The 25,942-nt window shown below is 49.2% G+C and overlaps 1 protein-coding gene and 1 long non-coding RNA gene across 6 annotated transcripts in view; one reads left to right on the top strand and one right to left on the bottom strand.

Annotated features, from left to right (window-relative positions):
• Nucleotides 1-25,942, bottom strand: part of ARSG (arylsulfatase G) — a 109,655-nt gene that overhangs the window by 59,998 nt on the left and 23,715 nt on the right. For all 5 annotated transcript variants that reach the window (XM_040452185.1, XM_040452186.1, XM_040452188.1 and 2 more), the window contains exon 2: nucleotides 10,022-10,752. In XM_040452185.1, coding sequence (XP_040308119.1) covers nucleotides 10,022-10,239 — 218 coding nt within the window. In that variant the 5' untranslated portion in view covers nucleotides 10,240-10,752. The remainder of the gene's footprint in view (nucleotides 1-10,021; nucleotides 10,753-25,942) is intronic.
• On the top strand, nucleotides 15,061-20,088 carry LOC121015331 (uncharacterized). Its single transcript, XR_005783764.1, has 2 exons — nucleotides 15,061-15,703; nucleotides 18,409-20,088. It is a non-coding gene; the product is annotated as an uncharacterized LOC121015331 (long non-coding RNA).

Raw genomic sequence — 25,942 nt, 5'->3', positions numbered from 1 at the left:
GATGAGGTCCGGAGGGTAGAGCTTCTATGATAGGATCAGTGTCTTCATAAAGACGAGGAAGACCCCAGAGGGCTCCCTCCCCTCCATGTGAGACACAGTGAGAAGGTGGCCACCTGCCAGCCAGGAAGAGGGTCCTCGGCAGAACCCGACCACGCTGGCTATCTGATCTCGGAATTCACGGCCTCCAGGACTGTGAAAAATAATTCCTACTGTTTAAGCCACCCAGTCCATTATATTTGTTACACAGCCTCACTGACCAGTACACGTGGGCAGAGCCAGAAACACATCGTCTAAATGCTGTCCCTGCCCGCCTGTCCTTAACAGCTGTCCTGGGGATGGTGTCTCCTCGAGCACGCAACACCACCCTCGCGGGAACGGCTGTCGCGCGTTTCTACGGCAAACAGAACTTCGAGTCCACCCCTCCCCCAGACCGTAGGTTCCGTGAGGACAGGGTTAGAGCTGCAAGACCGGCCCCAAGCGGGGTGCCTTGGAGGCGTGGAGCCACTTCAGCAACATCTGGTGAGTGAGTAGACAAAACTGGAAGAGGTCACCTGGCTGGGAAAAAATACCTTCACCCAGTTTTCACAAAATCCCTTAAGCTGATGCTTGTTAGGGTTCAATTCTTTCCTCGCAGCTCAACTCTCAGAAACAATCTTATCTCCTCTCTTTCCAAGTCTTTAGAGCCCTGACCGTACCCTCGCCTCCTAAAAGAGCCAACAACATCCCTGGCGGCCCAGTGAACTGACCTGCACGTCACTTTCCCCTCTGCCAGCCTCTGTCCCCACGTGGCAGAGACCAATTAATAAGCGATAAAATGGTCTTGCTATTTGGAAGGCCTCTTTTGTTGTTCCCCAAATCTATCTGGGCAGGCTCAGGCCAGTTCACCAACAGGGGTCCTAATTAAAGTCCGAAAATACATTGTAAAGGAAAGCTGGAAATACAGAGCCAGACATTACAGCAGCCTGTTAACGGGAAAATCAACGCAAATTAAGACACAGCCAGACAGAAGCCAAAGCAACTTGCCATTGCATAAATTACGCGTATTAGAATCAGAAAACGTTAGGGCTGGAAACACGGCCACGAAAGCCCTGGAGAGACAGAACATGGCGAAGTTAAGCGTGTCCAGCCTTCATCTGTGAGGAATTTAAGATAGACGATGAGGCCTTCTGCACTAACTCTCTAAATGGCTGTGTACCTGGAATAAAGGCTATCTTTGCTCCATTCATAATTTAAAGTCTTGGAGGCAGAAATAGGTTTTAAAAATTATTTGTTGTGGCCTTTGTGCGTAGAGGGATGGGGCGGGAGGTGGAACCCAGAAAAACACCAGCGCAGCTCGACCTCCATGTGACCTTCTGTTAAATGGGAAGAGCGACCAGTCAGCTCTTCAGAAAGTCATCGGGGGGGTCACTGGGGTAATGGATATGCAGGCCCTTTGTAAACTATGAGCAAATGTGGCAGCAAAGAGTAAACTTGGTGTGTTTTGTTTACTTTTTCCATCCTTCCATCCTTCCTTCTGTCCTACCTTCTATCCTTCCTTCCTTCCTTCCTTCCTTCCTTCCTTCCTTCCTTCATTCCTTCCATCCACTCATATTCTTGTTCTTTCCAAAAACAGGTTCCCAGCAGCCGAGCATGGTATGATCCTTGGCGATTTCCCCCTTTCCTTTTCACATTCTTGTTGTGGATATGCGCGCATGCACGCTCAAGGAAGGACACACACAAGGCACGAGACAAGATGCACACACAAGCCAGCATCTCGCGCCTCCTGGATCGGACACTTCTCCCCACACTCATGACCCTGGGCCATGCCGTTCTGGAGGTTCCTGCAATCTGCCCCCTGCCTCCCCAGCTGCCAGTGTGGGCCACTCCCCAGCAAGCTGGAGCAATCCAGCTCAAATGCAGGCTGAGGACTTCAGTCCTCAGGGCCCCCGCTGCCTCCAGGACCAAGTCTGAACACTAGAACGTGCATATGAGGCCTTTCGCTGATGGGCACGCCCGTTGGTCCAGCCTCACGTTCCCAGCCACATTCAACCACTGGAATGGCAGCCCCAGAAGAGCGAGGGCTTCTGGTTGTCTGGATCATGGATGCATTCCCAGCACCTAGGACAGGGCCTGAGGGAGCCTCTAGGAATATTTGTCCAGTGAAAGGGCACTTTTCAGTTCTGAGCCTTTGCTCACGTTTTCCCCTCTGCCTACAACACGCTTTCCTCTCCCTTCATCCGGCTAATTCCTACTCATCTTTAACGTCTCAACAGTGAGATCCTTTCTCCAGTACCTCTTGGCTTCCCTCTGGAGAAATGGCCTCTCTCTTCCTGCAGCCCCTCAGGACTATCTTTAACATGCTTCTGGCCCTGGGCTCTACCGTCCAAAAGGCAAGAAGCCCCAGCATGGACCTTTTTCATTCCTGATTGTCACCAAGGGATAAGTAAGGTGCTAATTCCATCCCAGAAGAGTCCAATTCAGTTCCATCCAATCTAGGTTATTAAAGCCCCGGGACAAGGGGTGGGAGGTGTGGGGTTCCTGCTCGCAGTACATTTCCTTTCTGTATTCTAATACTTTTTAAAAATAATTTTTTAAGTTTATTTATTTTGTGAGGTGGGGGGGGGGGCAGGGTCGGGTAGAGAGACTGAGAGGGAGAGAGAAAATCCTAAGCAGGCTCTGCACTGTCAGCACAGAGCCCCATGCAGGGCTCGAACTCACGAACCTGGAGACCATGACCTGAGCCGAAACCAAGTGTTGGACACTTAACTGACTGAGCCACCCAGGTGCCCCTTCTCCCCTCACCCCCCGGTCACCTTCTGCATTCTAAAGGCTGCTTTTCTTGTCTTACCCCCGCCCCCCGGCTGGAAGACTCTTAGGGTGCAGCATTTGTCCTATGACCTGCTCTGACCAGAGTCCTTGTCAAACGAAGTAGGCGGGAGACTTAAAAGGTAACAGCCGCTGGACAGGCAATTTTGAACTCACAGTTGGCACCAGGGCCACACTGGTTAATATTTCAGTTGGTTTTCTCTAAGATTGAGTGCTACCTAGATGATGGTGCTCCTACGTGTCCCCATCTATTAAAGCCACGGGGCCCAACGCTGCAGGACCTTTCCTGTAGGCTTCACCGTGGCCCAGTTGGTAGGTGGGCATTGCCTGACTTTACGTCCACTGGACCTACTTACCCAAGGGCAAAGATATAAAATTGTCTGTCTCGTGTCGTGTCGCTGAGCAAATTTCTCGAAGTTCGTGGCGAAGGTCATAGGACAAGAGGTTTTCTTCCTCAACCCAGGGTCTGAATGACTGTTTGGGGGGTGGAGATAAAGCTGGAAGGGATTGCACGGTGGGGTTGGAATCTTTCTCTTATTAATAGAAGTCTCACTCAGAATGTTCTTTCTACCCTAGCTCTCATGAAGACCTCATTACCATCCCCTGCAGCTGTGAGTGCCAGCCTGGCTCCCGGCTTCCCTGGGATTGCTGCAAAACCCGGGGGGGCGGGCGGGGAAAGACCCAAAACATAACAGCGTGGATGATGAATGTCTGCAAAAAGCCAGTGTGAGAACAGAAATCACACGAGGCGTTTGACTGAACTGACACATCAATTCATCCCTCACCCAGGCCCTTTCTAGAAACGGACCGAAGCCCCTGGGAGCCCCTGACCTTCCAGTGGTGAATATTGATCTTTGACTCCTAGCTAAGCCACTGTCTTGACTCAGCAGCAGCAATGACTCGACTCAGGTGAGACAGGGGGCAGCGATGGACTGAAGCGGGCGGGGGAAAAGATCAAGGCGCAAAAGCAACGGACCGCAGGTCGATTTGCATAAGTGAATGGACGCGCTCTGTCAACCCCGCTTCTGAGCCAGCCCGGGAGACCCGCCAAGTGAGCGGCCACTATCTGGGCTTTGCTGGCTGGGCCCACTTCCCCCAAGAGACGCACAGGTCACGCCCGCGCAGGTGCTCATACCCGGGTCTGGACACCCGAAGGCAGGGCTGGAATCAAGTCACCAGCCAGGAGACGGAGGCGAGTTACCGCTCCCTCTCAGGATGATCAAGAACTAGTTGCTGGCTCATCCCAAGGTGAAGCCAGCGCTGGCCTTGCGCGGGCCTGCGGTGAGGCGAGAACCATGCTAGTGACGCGTGGTCAAGGTTATTCACTGGGTTCTCATACTGATTTAAACGATTCAGCTTATTTTCAGAGTTAACTCTCTGCCAGGAGCTGGAGGAGAGGCCGATGAAATACATTTTTTTTTTAAATCTTTTTTTTTTTTAATTTTTTTTTTCAACGTTTATTTATTTTTGGGACAGAGAGAGACAGAGCATGAACGGGGGAGGGGCAGAGAGAGAGGGAGACATAGAATCGGAAACAGGCTCCAGGCTCTGAGCCATCAGCCCAGAGCCTGACGCGGGGCTCGAACTCCCGGACCGCGAGATCGTGACCTGGCTGAAGTCGGAAGCTTAACCGACTGCGCCACCCAGGCGCCCCATTAAATCTCCTTTTTAAAGTGTGAGTGACTCCTTCCTCTAGCCCACAAGGCAATGCAAGTTGCCTCGGGCTCCCTTTGCCTAGCCGTTTGAAAGGTTTACATTTTAGCTGATTACGAAGTCCCTGGCCTTTTCATTTGAATTCCAACATTTCCTTGAATTCCAACATTTTCCTTGGGTTATCTTATCCTCGTCAGACTTTCAAACGTTCAACAGTACTGCTCGGCTCAGATTTGCACGGGACGGTGACGAAATGCCCAGCCCACCAGGTCAAGGGCAAAAGGTATTGTCTGCTGAAACTACTGACAGGTGCAGGGGGCCCAGCTGCCCCACGGGGCACACATGGGCCGTCACTCAACACTAGTCGGCAATGTCCTCTGATAAAGAGACGTTTGCTGCTTTCTGGTGACTTTCGTTTTTTGTTTTTGGGGTTTTTTTTCTTTTTCTTTCCCACAAATAAATTATTTATCATTGTTTTTAACATGGTGGGTCTGCAAACTAGAAAATCCACCGCCCACATGTTAGAAAGCGGCTAAAATAGTCAAACACGCGTCACTTCTCTCCGGGCCTCAGTTTCCCCCTATGCGATACGCGGCGAGGATGCTCTTTGACCTGAGCTGCCATAAACGAGATGGTTCCTCTATAAACCTTACGACGGTGGGTTTCAGGCCACAGTCCCTCATCTTCCTCTACGTAAATGGAAGTTAGGAAACTTGCAAAGGAAGCAAAGTTGAGGCACTACCAGTTCTGCCTTTCTGCCCCCCAGGGAACCCTGCCATTCTGTAGCAATGATGACTTCACAGTTATGTTGTGAATGGTGCCCAATCTGTCCACAAATTTGGCAAATCGCATCTACCATAACCAAGTGGGAAGAAAAAACAAAACAAAACACTACTGGCGTGTGCTGGAAGGGAAATGTTACGGAGACATTGAAGTGTTGCCTGGGGGACGTGGTCTAGGACTGAACAGAATCGAGCAGATCCCCAGAGGACAGCCAAGTGGGGGCAAGTGGCTTGACCTTGACTTCCTCACCTGTGAAAGAAGAGAAACATCAGGTGGTGGCCAGAATTAGATGGGGTGAAGCGCAGAGCCTGGCGCCTCGCATTGGCTGTTACTACAGCTGCTGTGTTTGAGTCAAATACAGACGTCGGCTCAGTGTATCCGATCCACATAGAGATGAACAGGGACTTATTTGTCTCTGGAACCCACTCCTTCCATGATTTATCATTTAGACCGTTCACTAGGCAGGGTAGCCAATTCACATCGACAATTCAAATGCATATTATTTCTAATCCCAATACCAAAAATAACCATAGTTAACATCTATCTATGTCTATTGCGTGCCAAGCTCAGTGCTAACTGCCTACCTGGATGACTTGATTTAATCCCTACACCATCCTATGAGGTGGGTGTGGCCACCCCATTAACAGAAGAGGAAAGCAAAGCTCTGAGGGTCCAGAGTCATACAGACAGAAAGTAGTAGAGTTGGGATTTGAACCCAAGCCATCTGGCTCCAGAGGCTAACCCCTTCCCTTCCCTTCCCCTCCCCTCTCCTCTCTCTCTTTTTTTTTTTTTTTTTTTTTTTTTTTGAGAGAGAGAGAGCACAAGCAGGGGAGAGAGGCAGAGACTCGCAAGCAGTCTCCACACCCAGTGCAGAGCCCAACACGGGGTTCCATCCTGATCCTATAACAGCGAGATCATGACTGCAGCCAAAATCAAGAGTTGGACGCCCACTCAACTGAGCCACCCAGGCGCCCCCAGAGCCCGACTTCTTAAGCAGGATGTTCAATCTTCAAAGCAACAATCTTTTATCGAAAACCTGCTACATTACAGACTATGTTAGGAGCAGAGATAAAAATCTATGCAGTTGAGCTCCCTGCTCTGGGTGGAAAAGCATCCGCGGGGCGGGCCCCCCCACACACAAATTTCATGTCAGTCTAGAACTTGGGAATATGACCTTATGTGGAAAGAGGGCCTTTGCAGATGTCATCAAGTTGAGATGAGGTCATACTGGATTAGGATGGGCCTCAGGGCCAGTGGCCGGTGGCCTCATGAGAAGAGGGGGATATAGACAGGCATGTGGGGAGAGTGCCACGGAACAGTGGAGGCAGGGAAAGGAGTGACGAACCACAAACCGAGGAGGCCAAGGATCGCCTGCGGCCACCAGAAGCGAGGAGGGAGGCATGGAACCCATGCTCCCCCAGAGCTTCCAGAAGGAACCAGCCCTGCCGTCACCTTGACTCAGGACTTCTAGCCTTCTGAACTGTGAGAGAGCAGATGTGAGTGGCTTTAAGCCACACAGTTGACAGTGATTTGCTGTGGAAGTCCTAGGAAACAATACCCCGAGGAAAAAAGAGGCTTTCTCGAGTCACCCATAGACCCTGTTTGGCAATAGGGCTTCTTGTCTGAAAGTCATGGTTCCCCACTGGCCGTGAGTAGGCAGAGGGAGAAGCCAGTGATGAATCAATCCGCGGCCTCACAGGAAGCCTGCTTTCCTGTCAACAAGGCACAGAGAGAAAAGCTGCCCACGTCGGGCCAGAGGGCCGTCCGCTCGGCCCCTGTCACAAGGCTCAAATGGGGAGGGTATTTTCATAAAGGGAGGGAAAAAAATAGGAGAGCCCGCCGAGCTGTGTTTGCATCTGGTTTCTGCTCAGGAGGACAGCATGCCTGCAGTGACAGCTCATAAGGAGAATGCCGAGGCCTCAGAAATCTCGATGTAAATAAGGGGCCAGATATTTCCCCACAAACCCACTAAAAGCAGAAGCTCTTGAGGATTTGGCAATCTGGTTCCCTTTGAAATCTGGTAAATGCTATGGATTAAATCTCTCCAGGAAAAAAAAAAAATCCAACATGCAAAATTTGGGGTGACATTTCAATTTTTTTTTCAACGTTTTTTTATTTATTTTTGGGACAGAGAGAGACAGAGCATGAACGGGGGAGGGGCAGAGAGAGAGGGAGACACAGAATCGGAAACAGGCTCCAGGCTCCAAGCCATCAGCCCAGAGCCTGACGCAGGGCTCGAACTCCCGGACCGCGAGATCGTGACCTGGCTGAAGTCGGACGCTTAACCGACTGCACCACCCAGGCACCCCATGGGGTGACATTTCAACATATCCTGAACTTCTTTTTTTTTGTTAATTTTATAAATATTTACTTTTTGAGAGAGAGAGAGAGATTGAACACAAGTGGGGGAGGGGCAGAGGGAGGGAGACACAGAATCGGAAGCAGGCTCCAGGCTCCGAGATGTCAGCACAGAGCCTGATGAGGGGCTCGAACCCACGAACCGCAAGATCATGACCTGAGCCAAAGTCGGATCCTTAACTGACTGAGCCACCCAGGTGCCCTGAACTTTTTTTTTTCATTTTTTTTTTTGTTTGGAGAGAGACAGAGACAGAGAGAAAGCAGGGGAGGGGCAGAGAGAGAGAGAGAGGGAAACAGAATCCAAAGCAGGCTCCAGGCTCTGAGCTGTCAGCCCAGAGCCCAACACAGGGCTCGAACCCACGAACCCTGAGATCATGACCTGAGCCGAAGTCAGATGCTTAACCAATTGAGCCACCCAGGTGCCCTGGTAGCTTGAACTTCTAAAGCCCATTCACTGATGAACAATTATTTCTAAACTGTCTACGACGTACCAGGCACTGTGCTCTGTGCTAGGAATACCAGAGAGGAAGAAGAGAAAAGGCATTTTTCTTCCCGAAGGCCAGAGCTAGAAGTGGGGGGGGGGGGGGCATGTATGAATTTCCTGTGGCCGCCACAAATGACCAGAAACTGGAGGCTGAAAATGACGGGAATGTGTTCTGTGACGGTTCAAGAGGCTGGAAGTCTGAAACCAAGATGGAGGCTCACAAAGAGAAGCTGTCCTGAGCCCCCGCCTGGCTTCTCGTGGTGGCTGGTGGCCCCGGGAGTTCTTGGCTTGCAGACCCAACACGGTTCCCTGACCGTGTCTTCCCATCACCTCTTCTGGGTGTCTCTCTGTGTCCTCTCCTCTTCTTGTAAAGACACAAGTCATTGGATTTGGGACCCACCCTCAGTGGAGGGTGGTGTCATTAAGGCCCACAATAAATTACATTTGCCAAGTCCCTGTCTCCAAATGAGGTCCTGTGCTGAGGTTCCAGGTGAACATGAATTGGGGGGGCATGTTATTCAACCCAACACAGGGGGTGACACAGGTAAGCGATCACCACGAGAGCAGCAAGGGAGTTGGCGGAGGACCCATGCAACGTCCAAGAAAGCTTTCCCCAGGACCTCATGAGGCACTGGGGATCCAGATGGTGAGCAGAAACTAACTAAGCAGAGGACGCGGAAAGTAAACCAGGAAGATGGAATCACACAGGTAAGGTCCAGACAGAAGGAGGCAGCAGGTGCACAGAGGGGCCGCGCAGAAAGCCAGTGTGGAAGACGGGCTGGTCTTAGAAGCTGCTGTCCAGAGTTTGGATTGTATCCCTGGGGCCACAAAATGCCTATCAAGGACTGGAAACAGAGGAGTGTTTCTAGAAATTTCCCTTTGGCTGAGGTGAGGTGGATGGACTGCAGTGGGTGAGACCAGGTGCAGGGACCCCAAGGGTCCGTGTTTCTGGGGAAGCTCCAGGCCCGGGGATACAAGTGGCTCAAATTCTGTGCAGATGCCCCACACATTGTCCTAACCAGTTAGCTGGAATGATTCCCACCGAACTGAACAGAGGGGTTTAACGTAGCACAAGCGGGATCTGAGCTGGACAGTCGGACTGCTGTCAGCCCAAGATGAACACGCAAAGTCTGAATGCCCTGGGCACCTGGTTGGCTCAGTCTGTCGAGATCCGACTTTGGGCTCAGGTCATGATCTCGAGGTCTGTGGGTTCAGACCCACATCAGGCTCTGTGCTGACAGCTCGGAGCCTGGAGCCTGCTTTGACTTCTGTGTCTCCCTCTCTCTCTGCCCCTCCCCTGCTCACACTCTGTCTCTCGCTCTCTCTCTCTTTCTCTCTCAAAAATAAACATTAAAAATTTTTTAATAAAATAAAACTCTGAACGCTCAAATACGTGTTCTCTTTCCAAGCAGGCAAGGAGCTTATGAACATCCCAACCCACTGAGATGCACATGCCCTTCTCTTTTATGGTCCCTTGGAGTTAAGTTCCTCTAAGACGTGTACCAGTAAGTCCCATCTGCTCACAGATAAGTCCTCTCAACTTCGTGTGCTCGACTCCTCGCTCTTCAAAGGTCACCTTCTCTCTGGAGCCCCCAGGCTAGGTTCCACACCCTCCCTGAAGAGTCCAAAACTGCCTGAAGCAGGCTCAGGTTCTAGACCGCAATGCCTACTCTCCTTTTAACTTGTCTCCTCCCCCAGAATACAGGCCCAAGAGGTATCTTGTTTACCTCTGTACTCGCAGCCCCCTGCCCCTCCCCCCCCCCCCACACACCCTGAGTGTTATCAGACAGACGAATGGATGGATTTCTTCCAGATGCCGCACTGGCTTCAAACCAAATGAATCAATCAATTCGCTAAATCCACACGGAGCCATCGATTGCTCAAGTGCTTTATGCTGCCCCCTCCCGCGGCCAAGAGCCAGCCATCCTCAAGACTCACCTCATTCCTTCTGCAGCCATCTCATCAAGGTTGGCAGTGTCCTTTGTTTCTGCCCAGTTTGCTCCCAGGTCACCCCACCCCATGTCATCTGCCAAAATGATCACAAAATTCGGCTTCTGGCCTCTTGTGTCCCCGCTGCAGCAAAAATCCACGAGAGGATAAAGACATCCCAGGAAAGTCACCCCCACGAAGAGAACCTTTAGAAAAAGCCAGCCCATGGTGGGCAGGGGAGGGCAATGACTGTGGGCCACGGCTGAGGATTTTTCCAAGAGCTTCCTTCTGCTCACTTAAGGTGCAGGGAGTCTCTGGAGAAGCAGTGGTGGAGTCTGCAAGGAGATACTGGTTGTGGGGGTCGTGTTGGTGGGGTGCCTAGAAGGACGCTGGGGCTGCGGAAATGAGGCCCCCACCTGGCATCCTAATTCAAGACAGTCAGGAAATTCGCAACCTCGAATTTGGTTTGCCCCCTGCAGCTCCGAGAGACGACCAGCCGCGTGCGGCAATCAGATACCCGTGTCAGTGATGGCTCTTTGGCCACTTAAAAAACGACCCCTCCGTGCCCGGGGACGTTAGGGCCACAGCACAAGCTTTGCATCTGTTCGGGACTCCAGCTGGTGAGAGCAGGATAAATTCTCACATCTGCAGAACACCTGGACGTTCTAGAAGCCGCCGTCAGCCTTGAATGGGTTTCTCAGTTCCAGATGGTGGAGGGCTTCATGTTTCTGTCAGGTTTCCTGAAAGAACAAAAATTGACAAGAAAACAGAGTTAAACTGCCAGTGCAGCTGTGTTTTACTCAGTAGCTTAGGAAATAATCTCTTTTCCATGCCAACAGATGTTTTCCTTCTGATTCGAATATGCAACTGGTTCATCAGTTTCCCCACCTGAGAAATCACGATGACAGTGATATTTGCAACGGACCTACAATCACAAGGTTGGTAACGGCATTACAGATGGTGTCACTCAACCCATTCACCGTATGGATGGGAACACTGAGGTTCACGGCCCTGGGACGGGCAAAGACTAGCACCCAACTCTGCCAAAGCCCAGTTGCTCCCCCACTCTCACCCCACCATGCTTCTCTGATTCCCAAGAAATTCCCAAACTAATTATGACCTTATCAAACCCACTGAAAATTCTAGAAGAGTGAAACCTTCGTTTCCAAGACATGATTCTTTCTAAGAGTCATGCTGTCAACTAATATATCTCTATAAAATTCTTTTTTTTTATTTTTTTTAATGTTTATTTATTTTTGAGAGAGAGAGCGCGCGCGCACTCGTGCATGAGCGGGGGAGGGGCAGAGACAGAGAGGGAGACACAGAATCCGAAACAGGCTCCAGGCTGTGTGCTGACAGCTCAGAGCCTGATGCGGGGCTCGAACTCAGGAACGGGGAGATCCTGACCTGAGCCAAAGTCAGACACTTAACCGACTGAGCCACCCAGGCGCCCCTGAATTTTATAATTCTTGATGGAAATTAATTTGAGAAAAAAAGAAACATAAAGATATTAATGGTGTTGTTATCTAGGTGGAGAATATATGGGTACTTAACAGTGGAACTTTCGATTTTGCTAGTGGAAATCTTTCACCATAAAATGTCAGGAAAACATTTCAAACAAATTTAATGGAAATTGTCCCTTTATATCTCGACAATGTAATTTTTAATAAGAAACTCTAAAGACATGCTCAATCAGGGTTTCTCACACTTAGATGTACACACAAATCAGCTATAGAACTTATCAAATACAGCTCCCAGGGGACGCCTATGTTCCGAGCCCTTAAATCACACTTTGAGTAACAAGATGCTCAGAAATAAAAACATCCTGGGGTGCCTGGGTGGCTCAGTCAGTTAAGCATCCAACTCTTGATCTTGGCTCAGGTCATGATTTCATGGTTCATGAGTTCGATCGAGCCCCGCATCGGGCTCTGCCCTGCTTGGGATTCTGTCTGTCCTTCTCTCTGGCCCTCTTCTGTTTGCGCTTTCTCTCTCTCAAAATAAATAAATAAAGTTAAAAAACTAAAACAAAACAAAACAAAAACCATCATGATTCTTGTCCAAGAAGAAAACTAACCTCACTGGAGACGCTTAACCTACCGGAGAGAATTCAGCTTCAGTGGACAAGCACAAAAGCAAAATATCAGGTTGAACTTTGAGAAAAGAGGAACTGAGGGTAATATTTTCAAGTGCCACTTGCAAATGGGAACCATAGAATAAAAACCGTATCACCCCCCTTTCACCTGAAAGCCCTAAATTTATGAGGCTACTAAGGAGGCACAGACTTGAACTTCTGGACCGAATGAAACCATGTTGGACACCCAAGCCACTGGGAGTGTTAGAGCTAGAGAACCAATCTGTAACACATAAAGATGCTGCCGGGGCTGGGGTTATGGTGGATGTGAGTCGCACTTATGTGTCCCTGCCCTTGCGGAAAGAATGTACAGAGCCAGCCAGCCACCCCAACTGCCCACCCCAGTGGATCGGGGAGGGGACGGGTTGGAGATATGTAAGTTCTGGAAGACCCAGATAAACTCAAAAGGATGGGAAGATACATACTTAACCAAAATAAAAGGGAAAGTTTAAGTAAACAGTCATGGTCATCTGGAGGCCAATGAATCAATTGTTCAGAAATGCGAATTCTTCTGTTTTCCAAAAGGAGAGTTATTCTTTCAAACTCAATTAGATTCAACCAATATTTGTTGATCTTGAGGCCCCAAAGACTTCTCCCTTTCTAGAAGAAGAAAGAGCTCTTGCACAAGGAGGGTGCCCAACAAACACTTATTGACCTGCTGCTAGATTCCCAGCCTCATTCTACTGGCTTCTGACCATGAGCAACAATCATAGAAGGCTTTTCTTCTTAAAGCTACTTAGCTTGGAACTCTAGAGTGGCCTCATTCTTCGTCAGTAATCCATTTTGGAATGACCCAACACGAAGGACTTCAGGGGAAAAAAATTCACTTAAGAAAAAAGCTAAAATTAAGGTGGGAACATAAATAAACAGATTGTTTTTCTTAACAGTTCCACGATAAAACATTCCTTTGAGGATTTCCAAAGAGAATCATTCGTACTTAAAAATTTCACTGAATGGAAATAAGCTAATTTAGCCAGTACACCATTGCATTATCCTTCACGCCCATACCTCCAGGGAGACATTTAATCTTTTCCCCACTTATTTATTTATTTAAACTACAGTGAAAAGGCAAACCGGAGATTCAAAGAATGGACCTGAGGCCATGGACTTTGATTAAGACCCAAGCTGACAGGGGCGCCTGGGTGGCTCAGTCGGTTAAGCGTCCGACTTCGGCTCAGGTCATGATCTCACAGTTTGTGAGTTCGAGCCCCACGTCGGGCTTTGTGCTGACAGCTCGGAGCCTGGAAGCTGTTTCAGATTCTGTCTCTTTCTCTCTCTGCCCCTCCCCTGCTCATGCTCTGTCTCTGTCGCAAAAATAAATAAAAACATTACCAAAAAAAAAAAAAAAAGACCCAAGCTGACATTATGGAAAACAGGATGGCATTTCCTCAAAAAATTAAAAATAGAATGACCATATGATCCAGCAATCCCACTTCTGGGGTATATATCCAGAGAAACGAAATCACTATCATGAAGGGAGATCGGCACCCAGTGTTTACTGCCACGTTATTCACAGCAGCCGAGATATGGAAACAATCTAAGTGTCTGTGGGTGGATGACAAAAGAAAATGTACTGCATATATAATATACACGCAATGGAATATTATTCAGCCTTTAAAAAGAAGGCTTGTGGAAAAGAAGCAACAACTTCCAAACTGGGAGACATTATGCGGAGTGAGAGAAGCCAGGCAGCAGCGAGACAAACACTGTGAAAGAAACGCCGCGTGGTCTCGCTTCTATTCGAAATGTAGAAAAGTCAAACACATAGAAGCAAAGGGTAGAATGGTGGTTGCCAGGGGCTGGGGTGGGGGTAGAGGGATAAATAGGACGATACTGGTCAAAGAGGACAAACTTTCAGTGATGCAAGGTGAACAGCTTTGGGGGATCCATTGTATAGCATAGCGATGACGATTAATCATACTCTGTTGCATACTTGGAATTCACTAACAGGGTCGATCTTAAATGTCTCACCACAAGAAATTTAAAACGTACGTAACCGCGTGAGGTGAGGCATGTGTTTATTAGATTTTTGGAAATCGTTTCAGACTGTATCCGCACATCAAAACATCACACTGTACACGGTAAACCTGTACAAGGTTTATTTGTCTGTTATACCTCGATGAACTTGGGGGAAGCATCCTTGGGCTCCGAGCTGATCTGAGGTTGCTTCCCCAGCTTGCTTTATGCCTCACCCTCCCCCCTCTCCGAAGGGAGAGTGGACACAGGCAAGGAGCATGTCTATGGGCTAAGGAAGCAACGGGGAGTCTTCGGCAAATAGAGCATCCTGTCCTTCTTCCACTGGGCTGGAAGGAACTTGACCACCTTCCTCAACAGACCCCACAGGGAAGGCCCCCCTGCTCCATCCAAGCAGAACAAACTGGGATAGACCCCTGCTGAGCACAAGCATGAGCACTGCCCGTGCCTCAATGTTCCTCAGGCAGCGACACAGTGAACTTGAGTTGCCAATGGGCTTTGCAGGGACTTGTGTTTTCCTCCACGACCCCTACCGTAAAGCAAGGCTTCTGGGTCTGCAAAGCCTGGCCTCCCTTCAAGTTCCGGGCTCGCTTGTGGGAAAGCGAGCAGGGCTCGTGAGCAGTGAAATGACCACAGGCAAGCTGCCGGCTAGAAGGGCTGAGAATGGAATGGAATGAGGCAACCTGAAGACGGGCTTTGCGGTGTAGCGGTGTCTGAATATCAGGGCTGGAAGTCCGTCACCTGACCTGGCTCCCTGAGGGCCTCCCTGTGGCCAAGCAGCCTGCTGGAGGGCCTTGAAAACAGCTGAAATAACAAGAAGGTCGGGCAGACCTTTCTGGCAGAGGGCTCTGTTGGTTTTCCAGAGACAAAGCTTCTGATGAGCTGAGGCCAAAAAAGACAAAGGCGCCGGGGGGGTGGGGGGGTGGGAGGGGTGGGGGGGGGGGTAGTGTGATCTCTGGCGGTAGAGCACTGTTATTTTACCTGCCAAATCAGAGCATGGTCATGCGCTGGCTGGGGCCGAGAGTCCCAGGGGGATGGCCAGGAGGGGCCTGGGGCACCAGCTGCCCACGTGGAGTCTGAAATGATTCCCCCATGCCTCGCCATCCATCCAGGAAACATGGACCGAGTGACGGGTCTCAGTCTCGGCACTGTGCGTACAGCAGAGGAAGGATCACACACGAAAACAAACCCTGCCCTCATGCCACTTACTGTCTTGTGGGGGGAAGAAATGAAACGAGTAAAATGTAAGTGCTGGCGAGAACATCGAGGCGGGATGCGGCTCCTGAGTGTGGGGGGAGCAGGCGCAAAGCTAAAGAGGTCAGGGACAACCTCGTGGAGAAGGTGATCCTTCTGTGAGGCTCTCTCTGCAGGAGGTAGAGGAGGAAGCCATGCGGCTCTGGGAAGTTGTGTCGGAAAGGAATGCCAGGCAGAGAAACCAGGAAGGCCAAGGACCGCCACTTGTGAGCAGCAGCCAAGAAGTCACGGCAAAAACAGTAGAGCGGGGGAAGCGTTAAGTCCTGACTTACGGACACCAGAACTCCTCCCCTGCTCTGCTGAGAATAAACCACCATGCTGCAGGGTGGCAGGTAAGAAAAGAAGCTGAGAAGTCAGGAGTCCGTTGGACCAGGGGAGCCCAGGTAAGAGACAGTGCTCAGGCAAGGCGGGCTCGGAGCCTGGGGAGCAACATCTCGGGGCCCACCTGTGCCCATGGGACTCTAACACTGAGCACCTCCTTAAATTCTGCCTCACCCAAAACCAGGCCCAAGTGGACAGGAAAATCCAGTTACCTCGGTAACAGTTATTCAGGTTATTTAGTGTTTGTGTGTAATAAACATCCTCATGGAGGGGCGCCTAAGCAGCTCGGTCGGTTAAGCGTCTGACTTCAGCTCTCGGTCGGTTAAGCGTCTGACTTCAGCTCAGGTCGTGATCTCATGGTTCCATGAGTTTGAGCCCTATGTAGGGCTCTGTGCTGACAGCTCAGGGCCTGGAGCCTGCTTCGGATTCTGTGTCTCCCTCTCTCTCTGCCCTTCTCCTGCTCACGCTCTGTCTCACTCTCAAAAATAAATAAACATTAAAAAAAGAAATTGCTTTTAAACACCCTCGTGGGGCCCTTCCTTTGCCCTGAGGCCCTAACATGTCAGTTCGGGGCTGCCCCACATCAGAAAGATTGCTTTCTTAGAGTGTATCTGGGGGTCTCTGTCTTAGCTCAACAGAAGCAGCAAAGGGAATTTTTTTCTGTTTCTTTTTCTTTCAGTTCTATCGACATGTAATTGACATACAGCACTGCATAAGTTTCAGGTAGGCACACGATGATGTGGCTTCTAAATTATGAAATGATTGCCACAGCAAGTTTAGTTAATACCCATCATTTCATACGGATACAGGAAAAGAGAGAGAGAGAGAGAGAGAGAGAGAGAGAGAGAAATGTTTTTTTCCTCATGATAAGAATCTTTAGGATCTATTTTCTCAGCAACTTTCAAATATACCAGACAGCAGGGTTAACTGTAGTCCTCGCGCTGTACATTATATCCCCAATACTTATTTAATCTTCTAACTGGAGTAAGTCAGACCCTATTGTTGGGAGTATTACTTCTGCAGACCCAACAACGCCAGGACACTCATCCACACGGGGCATATGACATCCTGCCTAGCGTTAGCTAGAACCACCTGTTGGAAGTGTCACAGAGGGAAGCCATGTGGCAGGAGCCAATTTGGGAGAGCAGAGGTGGCCTCATGCCATGCCTCTAAAAGCTCAGTAGCCCTGCAGAAATTATATCTGGGTCCTTGAACACGTGTCAGAAGAACGGAGAAAGTAGATGGGCCTCTGAATAACATCCTTTCTCTAAAATTCTATCCTCCGCTTGGTATCACAAGAAATGCGGTCAGACAGAAAGGATTCAAGGTCGAGTACCTGAAATCCACTCCCTCAATGCACTCCCTGTTTGCTAAACGTTTAAGGGCTTTCTACAAAGCAGCGTTTACTTATTATTTATTAAACATTTCCTTACGGAAGTTGTCAAACATACAAAAGTTGAGAAACTCGTGCACACCTACCCAGCATCTAGATTTGACAGTTATCAGCACTCGGCCAGCCTGTTCTCATCTGTTCCCCCCACCCCACCCCTACTATTTCCCTTTCTCTCGTTCTTCACATACACTAGACTATTTTGAAACAAACCTCAGATATCCTGTAACTCCATCCAACATGATTTCTTTTTTTGAAGTTTATTTATTTTGAGAGAGAGAGAGAAAGCATGAGGGGGTGGGGGGAGTAGGGCAGAGATAGAGGGAGAGAGAGAGAATCCCAAACAGGCTCTGTGCTGCCAGTGCAGAGCCTGATGTGGGACTCAAACCCATGAACCGTGAGATCATGACCTGAGCCGAAACCAAGAGTCGGACGCTTAACTGACTGAGCCACCCAGGCACCTCCAATATTATTTCTACGTGTTTCTCTAAAAGATAAGAATTCTTTTTAAAGAGAACTACAATTCTATGAGTAGCCACTTTTTTTTTTTTTAAATTTTTTTTTCAACGTTTTTTATTTATTTTTGGGACAGAAAGAGACAGAGCATGAACGGGGGAGGGGCAGAGAGAGAGGGAGACGCAGAATCAGAAACAGGCTCCAGGCTCCGAGCCATCAGCCCAGAGCCTGACGCGGGGCTCGAACTCACGGACCGCGAGATCGTGACCTGGCTGAAGTCGGACGCTTAACCGACTGCGCCACCCAGGCGCCCGAGTAGCCACTTTTTAAAATTAACAATGATGTGTTAGGATCCTCAGAACTCCAGTTAATGTTTAAATGTCATCCACTGTCTCACCAATGTTTTATTTATAAAATATATATATATATAAACACTTTTATAATTTTTTTTTAAATTCTGATCCAGGATCCAAACAAACTCCACCACACAGTGCATTTGGTTCACATGTCTCTTCTCTTTTCATGTATAAGTTCCTCCTTTGTCCTCCCTGCCATATATTTATAAACAAAATTCAGGTGTTTGTCCTGTAAACTTTCTCAATTTTGGACGTGGCTGATTGCACCCCCTGGTGTGATTTAAAATGTCCCCCAAGCCCCTGTTAACTGACTTCTAGACCCAACGGCGAAATCTGATTCAGGTTTGACCTTTTTTTGGGCAGGCCCACCCCCTACGTCTTAGCCTTCTCCCTGTCACGCGAAAACTGACCAGTGGTTTCACCTGTCACATTTTCACGTGTCCCTGTGTCACTTTTGCATGGGAATCAGGAATTTTCTACCAACTTGGATGTGCCAGCTTTCATGTTTCTGCAGAGTTATCTTTTCCCTGGGTTTGCTCTGCCTGTACGATGAAATACGTGAGATTCTGTAATGGATGGAATGTGTCCTCCCAGAACTGGTATGTTGACGCCCTGACCCCCCCAGTGTGATAAGGGTTGGATGAGGTCATGAGGTGGGGCCCTCCTGATGGGGCTAGTGTCCTACTAAGAAGAGACCAGAGAGAGAGCTTGGTCTTTCTCTCTGACAGGTGAAGACACAGCAAGAAGGTGGCCTTCTACAAGCCAGGAAGAGAGCCCTCGCCAGGCATCCAATTGGTCAGCACCTTGATCAAAGACTTCCCAGCCTCCAGAACTGTGACAAATAAAGTTCTGCTGTTTAAGACTCCCAGGCTGCGGTGTTTTATTATGCAGCCCAAGCCAACTGATACAGATTCCAGCTAAGCTCCAACCCAGAACCTCTGAGGCTCAGGAAGAGGCACAGGAAGGAGAGGGAAAAGCCAAAACCTGGGGGGATAATGCTCAATCCAGTGAAGCGGTCACTTGGCAAATTTGCCTTTTGGGAAATTGATTTGGGGCATGTGGTGACCTGTTTCCAGAAGGACGTGTGTCCAGGATTCAGAATTGTCATTTCCTAGCTGTGTGATCTTGGATAAGTATTTAAAAAAAAAAAAAAAAAAACAAAATTGCCCCTTCCCTCAGTTTACCCACTTACCTGAAAAAGAGAGCTACAGTAAACTTTCTTCACCTCAGACATGACGGGAGGATGAAACAATCAAACACAAGTGCCTGCTCTCAGCTCAGAAACACTGGCTATCGTTATTCTGTCTGTTGTGTTGAGGATAAAGAGATAACAAATATGAGAACACGTTGAAAAAATACTATACACGCCCAAAGCGTTATTAAAATTAATATTAAGCAAAACTGTTCTGAGTGTCGATGGTGAAATCCGGACTCCCTGCAGCTATTGGCTGTCTCTGTCATAACCACTTGCCAGCATTCTCTGGGGGTAGATCCTGGAGCCACAAACACCACGGTCACAAGCCACGCCAAAGGGAAAAGCGAAGAGTCCGTCTGGTTTGTGAACTCGAAGCTCCAAACTCCGGTTCCTTGTCACACAGTTGCACGGCTGGTTGTCTGTGCCATTTTGGCTAGGAGTTAGGTCCCTCTGCCTGGGCAGACTCTGGTGACAGTCGTCACGGCCTTTGGAACACCCTACCTAGCAGCCAATCTGGTTTTAGACAGTTTAAACAGTATGAGGCCAAGTTGAGATGCAGAGTGGATGTGAGGGAAATCTCCCCTTGGATGCCAACTGCAAGTTGGCAAGTGTGAGTTACGTGTTAAAATCAGAAACATCCACAAGAATGATTTGCCCCAGGCCCTTGGCTTGGGGCTCCGGCAAGAAAAGCCGTAAGTCTGTGCATAGGTCTAGACTGTAAGGCACGCAAGGGCAGGAATATCTATGTATTTTACGCACTGCATGATCCTGGTACCTCGCCCGGAGGGAGTTCGATCAATACTGGCCGGATGAATGCACCTCACAGGATCCGACTGTGGCCAAGCCTGCTCTGTCCCGCCCGCAGAGCTCAGCCCTGTCTCTTCACTTCCCTAACCTCACATGGCCTTTCTGAGTTCCCCTTCCTCTGAGGTCCTCCCTCAGAAAAGCGCACTTGTTGAAATCCTGCTTTAGGTAACAATCACACGTGTCCTGTCTTCTGAACTAGACAGTAAACACTCGGAGAGGAGGGACCACATTCTCTGGGGTGTGGTTCTGTGGCCCAGGAAACAACTGCATTCATCAGGGCTCGTGCGTAGGCTGTAATGAGCAGAGGCTGCCTGGATGGAGAGCCAGTGGCCGGGGGAAGGTGGGATGGACGCTCCCCGTCCCCAGTCCCACCATGGACCCCGGCTAAGCATGTGGGCTCCCCTAAGGAGGGCCAGAACCCTCCACCGACCACAACCACGGCCAGGGTCTCCCCTCCTGGCCCCCTGTTCGTAACACAGCCTAGACCAGCCTTCCAGCTTCCATGCACCGTCCCCGACCCCCTAGCCATCTGGAAATGACCAGATGCACTGCTCCAAAAGGGTTAAAATCAAAGCTTAACACTGCGTATTGTTCCAGAGAGCAGCAGGACAGGCTGAGCATGTTTAGACAAGAAGGGGGGAGAGCCAGCATCTCCCTTTAGGCCAGAAACATAGCAGGAGAAGCAGGTTTTTATTCCTTGGCCTTGAGCGACATGATGGGTGGGGCACCCTCAACAACTGTGCACAGAAAGCCTGATTTAATCGGGGCCAAACCCAGTGGTCCTACACGCTTTCCAGCATGGCCAATTAGATTTCGTGACCCACATCTGTGTCTTCAACTTTTGACAGGACATAGATTTATTCCTGAAAGCAATGGGATGAAAATCACTTTGCTCTGGCAATTCTGATTTTTTGTTTTGGGTTCAGTACTCTTGCAACAGGCCTGAGAAAGAGTTTTGAGAGGATGACAAAACTATAGGACCCATAAACTATCAAGACTGAGAAGTCTAGGGATGAATATCAGTGTTGAAATCAGGTAAAATTCACTCCAGAGCTAAAGAGACGCACCCAGGGATACATCATCAACGAGGCACTAAATGGTAACCGCGACAGAGGCCAGATCACCAGAGGCAAAGGTGGGGAGGTGACCTTCCCATCCTCAAACCCAGCACCTCCTGCTGTTTAGCCTTCCTCCTCCCTCCCCCCTTGCCAGTCTTTGTAAGGTCTTTCCTGGTTCTAGGCCTCTCTGGTCTCCCACCAAGAGTCAGGGAAACTCATCGTGAGCCAAGCACAGCACTAAGCTGCTAAGCCCCTTACACACGTTAACTCAGTTAACCTAGCTCCACAGCACTAAGCCCCCCACGTGACCGCCCTATGCAGTGAGTACTGTTATCCCCCTTCACAGATAAGCAGTCTGAGGTAGACTGAGGTTAAGTAATTTGCCCCAGTAAGGTGACACCACTAGTGAGAACAGAGCTGGGGTTCAAGGTCAGGCTCCAGAGCCCACACCCACATGCATTTTTACATTTGTACTTCTCAACTATACAGCCCCTACCTGGCCTCCCCGGGCTCGCTGTGGTGACTCTCGGGTTTGTTCTATCTCTTCGGGGAGAACTTACCCATGAGGGCAGGGACCACATCCTCCTTGTGCTCCTACGAACATAGATCATACTCAGTGGCCTGCAAATACTTTTGCTTGGGTAACCTCTAAGAGAATTTGGAAAACAATAAATCCCCTCCGGATCAGTCAGCTTGGGCCACCATAACAAAATACCACAGACTGCGTGGCTTAAACCGTAGAAATTCATTTTCTCATAGTTCTAGGGGCTGGCAGTCTGGGATCAAGATGCCAACAAGGTGGGGTTAGGGCTCTCTTCCTGGTTTGCAGACAGCTGCCTTCTCTCCGTGTCCTCCCAAGGCCTTTCTCTCTCCCTCTTTGAAGGCCCCACCGTCAAGTCCCCGTCTAAACCTAATTCCTCCCAAAAGGCCCATCTCTAAAAACCATCGCACTGGAAGTTAGGGCTTCAATATATGAATTTAGCGGGGGCGGGGGGCATAAGGGGCCCACACACTTTCAGTCCATACCAACCTCGTGCAGTTTTTAAATTCCGTCCAATGTTTCATCGTAGCTGCAAAAGATATTGTTTCAGTTGTATCTGTAACTGTTGACTTTTACAGTAAAACTATTTTAAACCACTCTTTTTAACTGTATCCGGTGTAATATAAACGTCAGAGTCATCTGAAAACCATCACCATTCATTTAAAAATTACATGAGTTGATGAGGCACCTCGGTGCCTTGGTTAAGTGTCTGACTCTTGATTTTGGTTCAGGTCGTGATCTCACAGTTTCGTGAGTTCGAGCCCCACGTCGGGCTCTGCATGGACCTGCTTGGAATCCTCTCTCTTTCTCTCTCTCTCAAAATAAATCAACTTCTTTAAAAATTACAAAAAATACATGAGAACATTTCTCATGAGGTCAGAAACTTTCTATCATTTCTTTTTTCCTTTTTTTTTCAAAACTGTATTTTCATTCTACATCAACACAATATACTTATAGATTCAAAAGTACTTAATCACCTTATCCTATGTCTCTGAACACAGACTTTGGGTATAAATTGAAGTTTTGTGTTTTATGCCTCAAGTGTAAAAGAAAAAAATCCCTTTTGGGTCGAATGATGATCATAATTACTCCTATAAGTGATCATTTATAATCAAAGAAAAAACATTGTGCGTTTGGACAAGTTATTACTACTGCAAAAGCATCTTTATGAGATGGACTGGGGGATGGGACATATTGACTTGACGAAAGAGGCCTCCCTGACACAGTATTTCAATATTCACCGCAGAGCCGTTTTCAGCTGGAAAAGTGCACCCTAGTGGGATCCTGGCTCTGGTTACGAAGGAGAAGTCAGCCGTGCAAGGCTCACGGAGCACCAGGCCTGCCCCACAGTGGGTTCTCACACAAATGGCTTTAGGAAAGAGCTCGTGTTCTGAAGCTGATTGCAGCAAAACCGTCCGTGCCTCAGGCCCCTTGGCAAATCTTCAAACCCCCTCAGGAGCCCACATTCCCATTAGCGGGGCCCTGCCTCGCCTTCAAACCATTAGATGTGAGGTGGGGGGAGGCTCCACAAACCACCAGATGAACCCAACACATCTAGCTGGAGTTCCTCCAAGGAAGTTTCTCTGGGGTTCTCTGCCGTCTGGAGGAGCAGTCAAGTTTTAAAGCAAGAATTTGCTTCAGTCAAATTACACAGGGGCTCCCCCCCCCCCCCCAGCCAGCACAGGCCCTCGGGTGAGATACTGGGGTGGTGGTGCAGAGACAGGAAGAGAGACAGTGGATGGACGGGCGACCAAGACCTCCCACAGAAGCCCCCTCGAATCCTCTCTGAGCTCCAGACAAGATTCCTTTCAATCTCCTTACCCAAGTTTAAGTTCTCACGGGCTGGTAAATGCAGTGAGCTTATTTGCAAGCCAGGGTCATGTCTGCCTAGCAACCCAACGTGAAGAGTAGAAGGGCTACGAACGTAGACGGAGAACAGGCTGGCCAACTCTGCACAAAGGAATCTGTTCTCATGCAAATGACCCGGAGCAAGATGGCTAGCAAGAGAGAGCACAGAGGATAGGCTCAGGAGCCAATTTATTTCCCCCAGAAGATGTTGAGGGACTTTTTAAAGGGCATCATCACAGCCTTGCCCACTGTGAATGAAGGACCGGAGGGGCTCTGCTGCTCCTTGGCTTACAGCAGACACAACAGAAGAGGCTAAAAGGGGAGCTGAACCCTTAACTTAATATCCTGATTTTTCTGGTTCTGTACTCCAGACTCCAAGGGTTCTTTTGTTTGTATTTAGAACCAAACAGAGTTAGTTTTGTTTGGGGGGGGTTGATTAGCATGGCAATGCTGTGCTTTCCCTCTCTCCGCTATCCCTGGAAGAGTGAGGGGGGGAAAAAAAAAGCAAGGGTTTTCACGCTTGGTCTCACTAGGAAAGGGAACAAGGTGAAGCCAGCCTCTAACCAGGGCATGCAAAAGTCATTGGTTTGTGGCTGGCAAGACTGGGCAGAGATTTCCAGCTCCTCTTCTCTGTTACCCAAATGCAGGTAGCAAATATCGTCTTTGGTGAGCTTTAGTTGCAGAAAAGGGCCAGTGTGTGCCTATATTGTGAAACCTCGGGTGAATCCCCGCAGTGATGTGTGCCTCAACTTTCCTCATCTGTAAAATGGGGATGGTAAGGATCAACTGCAGAATGTTACTGATGGGTTAAAGTTAGATCACATGTGTGGCACTTAATACAGTGCTGGGAACAAAGCAAACATACCAAAAAATTGACAACAGGTCTAACTAATATTAGTAAAATAATAGTAATGTATTATTGTTGTTGTGATTGTTATCATTGTAGTTACGCCTCTCCAACAGCCAGTGCGTTCACTCTGGTCAAATACTCAGATGTGAGTTTCTCGGTCATTCATTCATAACCAGAGCTTTTGGTATGATTTGCCTAATATTTTAACCTATTTTTAAAATTTTATTTATTTTGAGGGGCACCTGCGTGGCCCAGTTGGTTAAGAGTCCGACTTTGGCTCAGCTCATGATCTCATGGCTCATGAGTTTGAGCCTAGGTCTCTACGTCTCTCTCTCTGTCCCTCCCTCACTTATGCTCTCTCTCTCTCGCTCTCTCTCAGAGCGAGTGGGGGATGGACAGAGAGAGAAAGAGAGAGAGAATCCCATTGCCTAATGTTTTAAATCAAGAAACTGAAGCACCGGGAACTTTCTGGAGTTGATTAGAACCACTCGGTAATAAATAATGTGCTCCCTCCATAGGTTCCCAAGACCCAATACAGTAGATGCTGTGCCATAGTGAATATGACAGTTCCATACTAAAAACAGTGACAGGTCCTAACACACTGTAAGGACATTACATTTTAGTGGTTAAAATGTTCGTTTTAGTGATTAAAATCAGTTTTGAACATCATCACGTGTGGATTCTTCGAACAACTCGACAAACAGATGGCTTGGTATACTGGAGTCAGCCATCAGACTTGGTAAGCCATAAATAATAACAATAATAATAACGGGTACTGAGGGCTCACCATATGTCAGTCACTTTGATCCACACTTCACAGGAATCATAAATTAAACCCTTCAATCCTGGGAATACCACTATTGATCCCATTTTATAGATTCGAGAAATTGACGCCCCTAGAAGTTAAGTTACTTTCCCACAAGGTTGCGAAGCGAATCAGTTGCCCCTGGCTGTGCATTACTGGCCAAAACAGGGCGCTTCACAGGAACACACCTGCTCCCCACCTACCCCACGCCAGACCTTGTACCGGTACAGAATGGCATTTAACGCAGTCGACCCTATCCCCAAACCAGGAGAGAAATCAGGCACCCACTGCAAACGGATTTTTACTAAAACTCAAATCGCTGACTCCTCCCGGTGGCGACCCCGCGTGCACGCGCCCCCAAAGTAGGCTCTCTTGAGTTTCTCACATCAGAACCACATTCTCGAACCCCAAAAGGAGGAAGCAGCCCGTACCAAAGTCGGCAGGGAAATGCAGAGAATAAGGCCTTTGCTTCCGAGCAGGTCTCCAATCAGCCCTGGTAAGTGAGGTGCAGACCAGGAAGCCAAGTCGGCGCCCCCGCGCACTCCGAAATGCCTGGGATACGACACACTGCTTTGTCCCCATAACTGGTTTCCCGGGCATCATCTGCTGAATTCGCAGTGACCTTGGGGTTGGGGACTTCGGGATGAGGGGCACGTACTCCCTAAACGCCCGGGTCCCTGCCGTACCGGGGGCTCCCAGCGGATTAGGCGGCCATGCACCTGTGTGCACGTCGCCAGCCGCCTGGCCGGGAGGATGCGCGCGCGCCCCGACCCGGGGATGCTGACTCAGCCCGGCTGCTCACATCCCTTTCGCGCAACGCGGATGCTGTTGGCGCTGTTGCTGCTGCTGCTGCCGCCGCCGCTACTGCTGCAAAAGGGGGAAAGCTAGGCACTCGTAGCAGCCGGGCCGCTAGCTCTCTGGGGCCCACTGCGGCACTCCCTCCC

Source organism: Herpailurus yagouaroundi, unplaced genomic scaffold (genome assembly GCF_014898765.1).
Source record: "Herpailurus yagouaroundi ecotype Mexico unplaced genomic scaffold, PumYag 206, whole genome shotgun sequence".
NCBI classification, from domain to species: Eukaryota; Metazoa; Chordata; class Mammalia; order Carnivora; family Felidae; genus Herpailurus; species Herpailurus yagouaroundi.
This window is presented reverse-complemented; position numbering and strand designations above follow the sequence as displayed.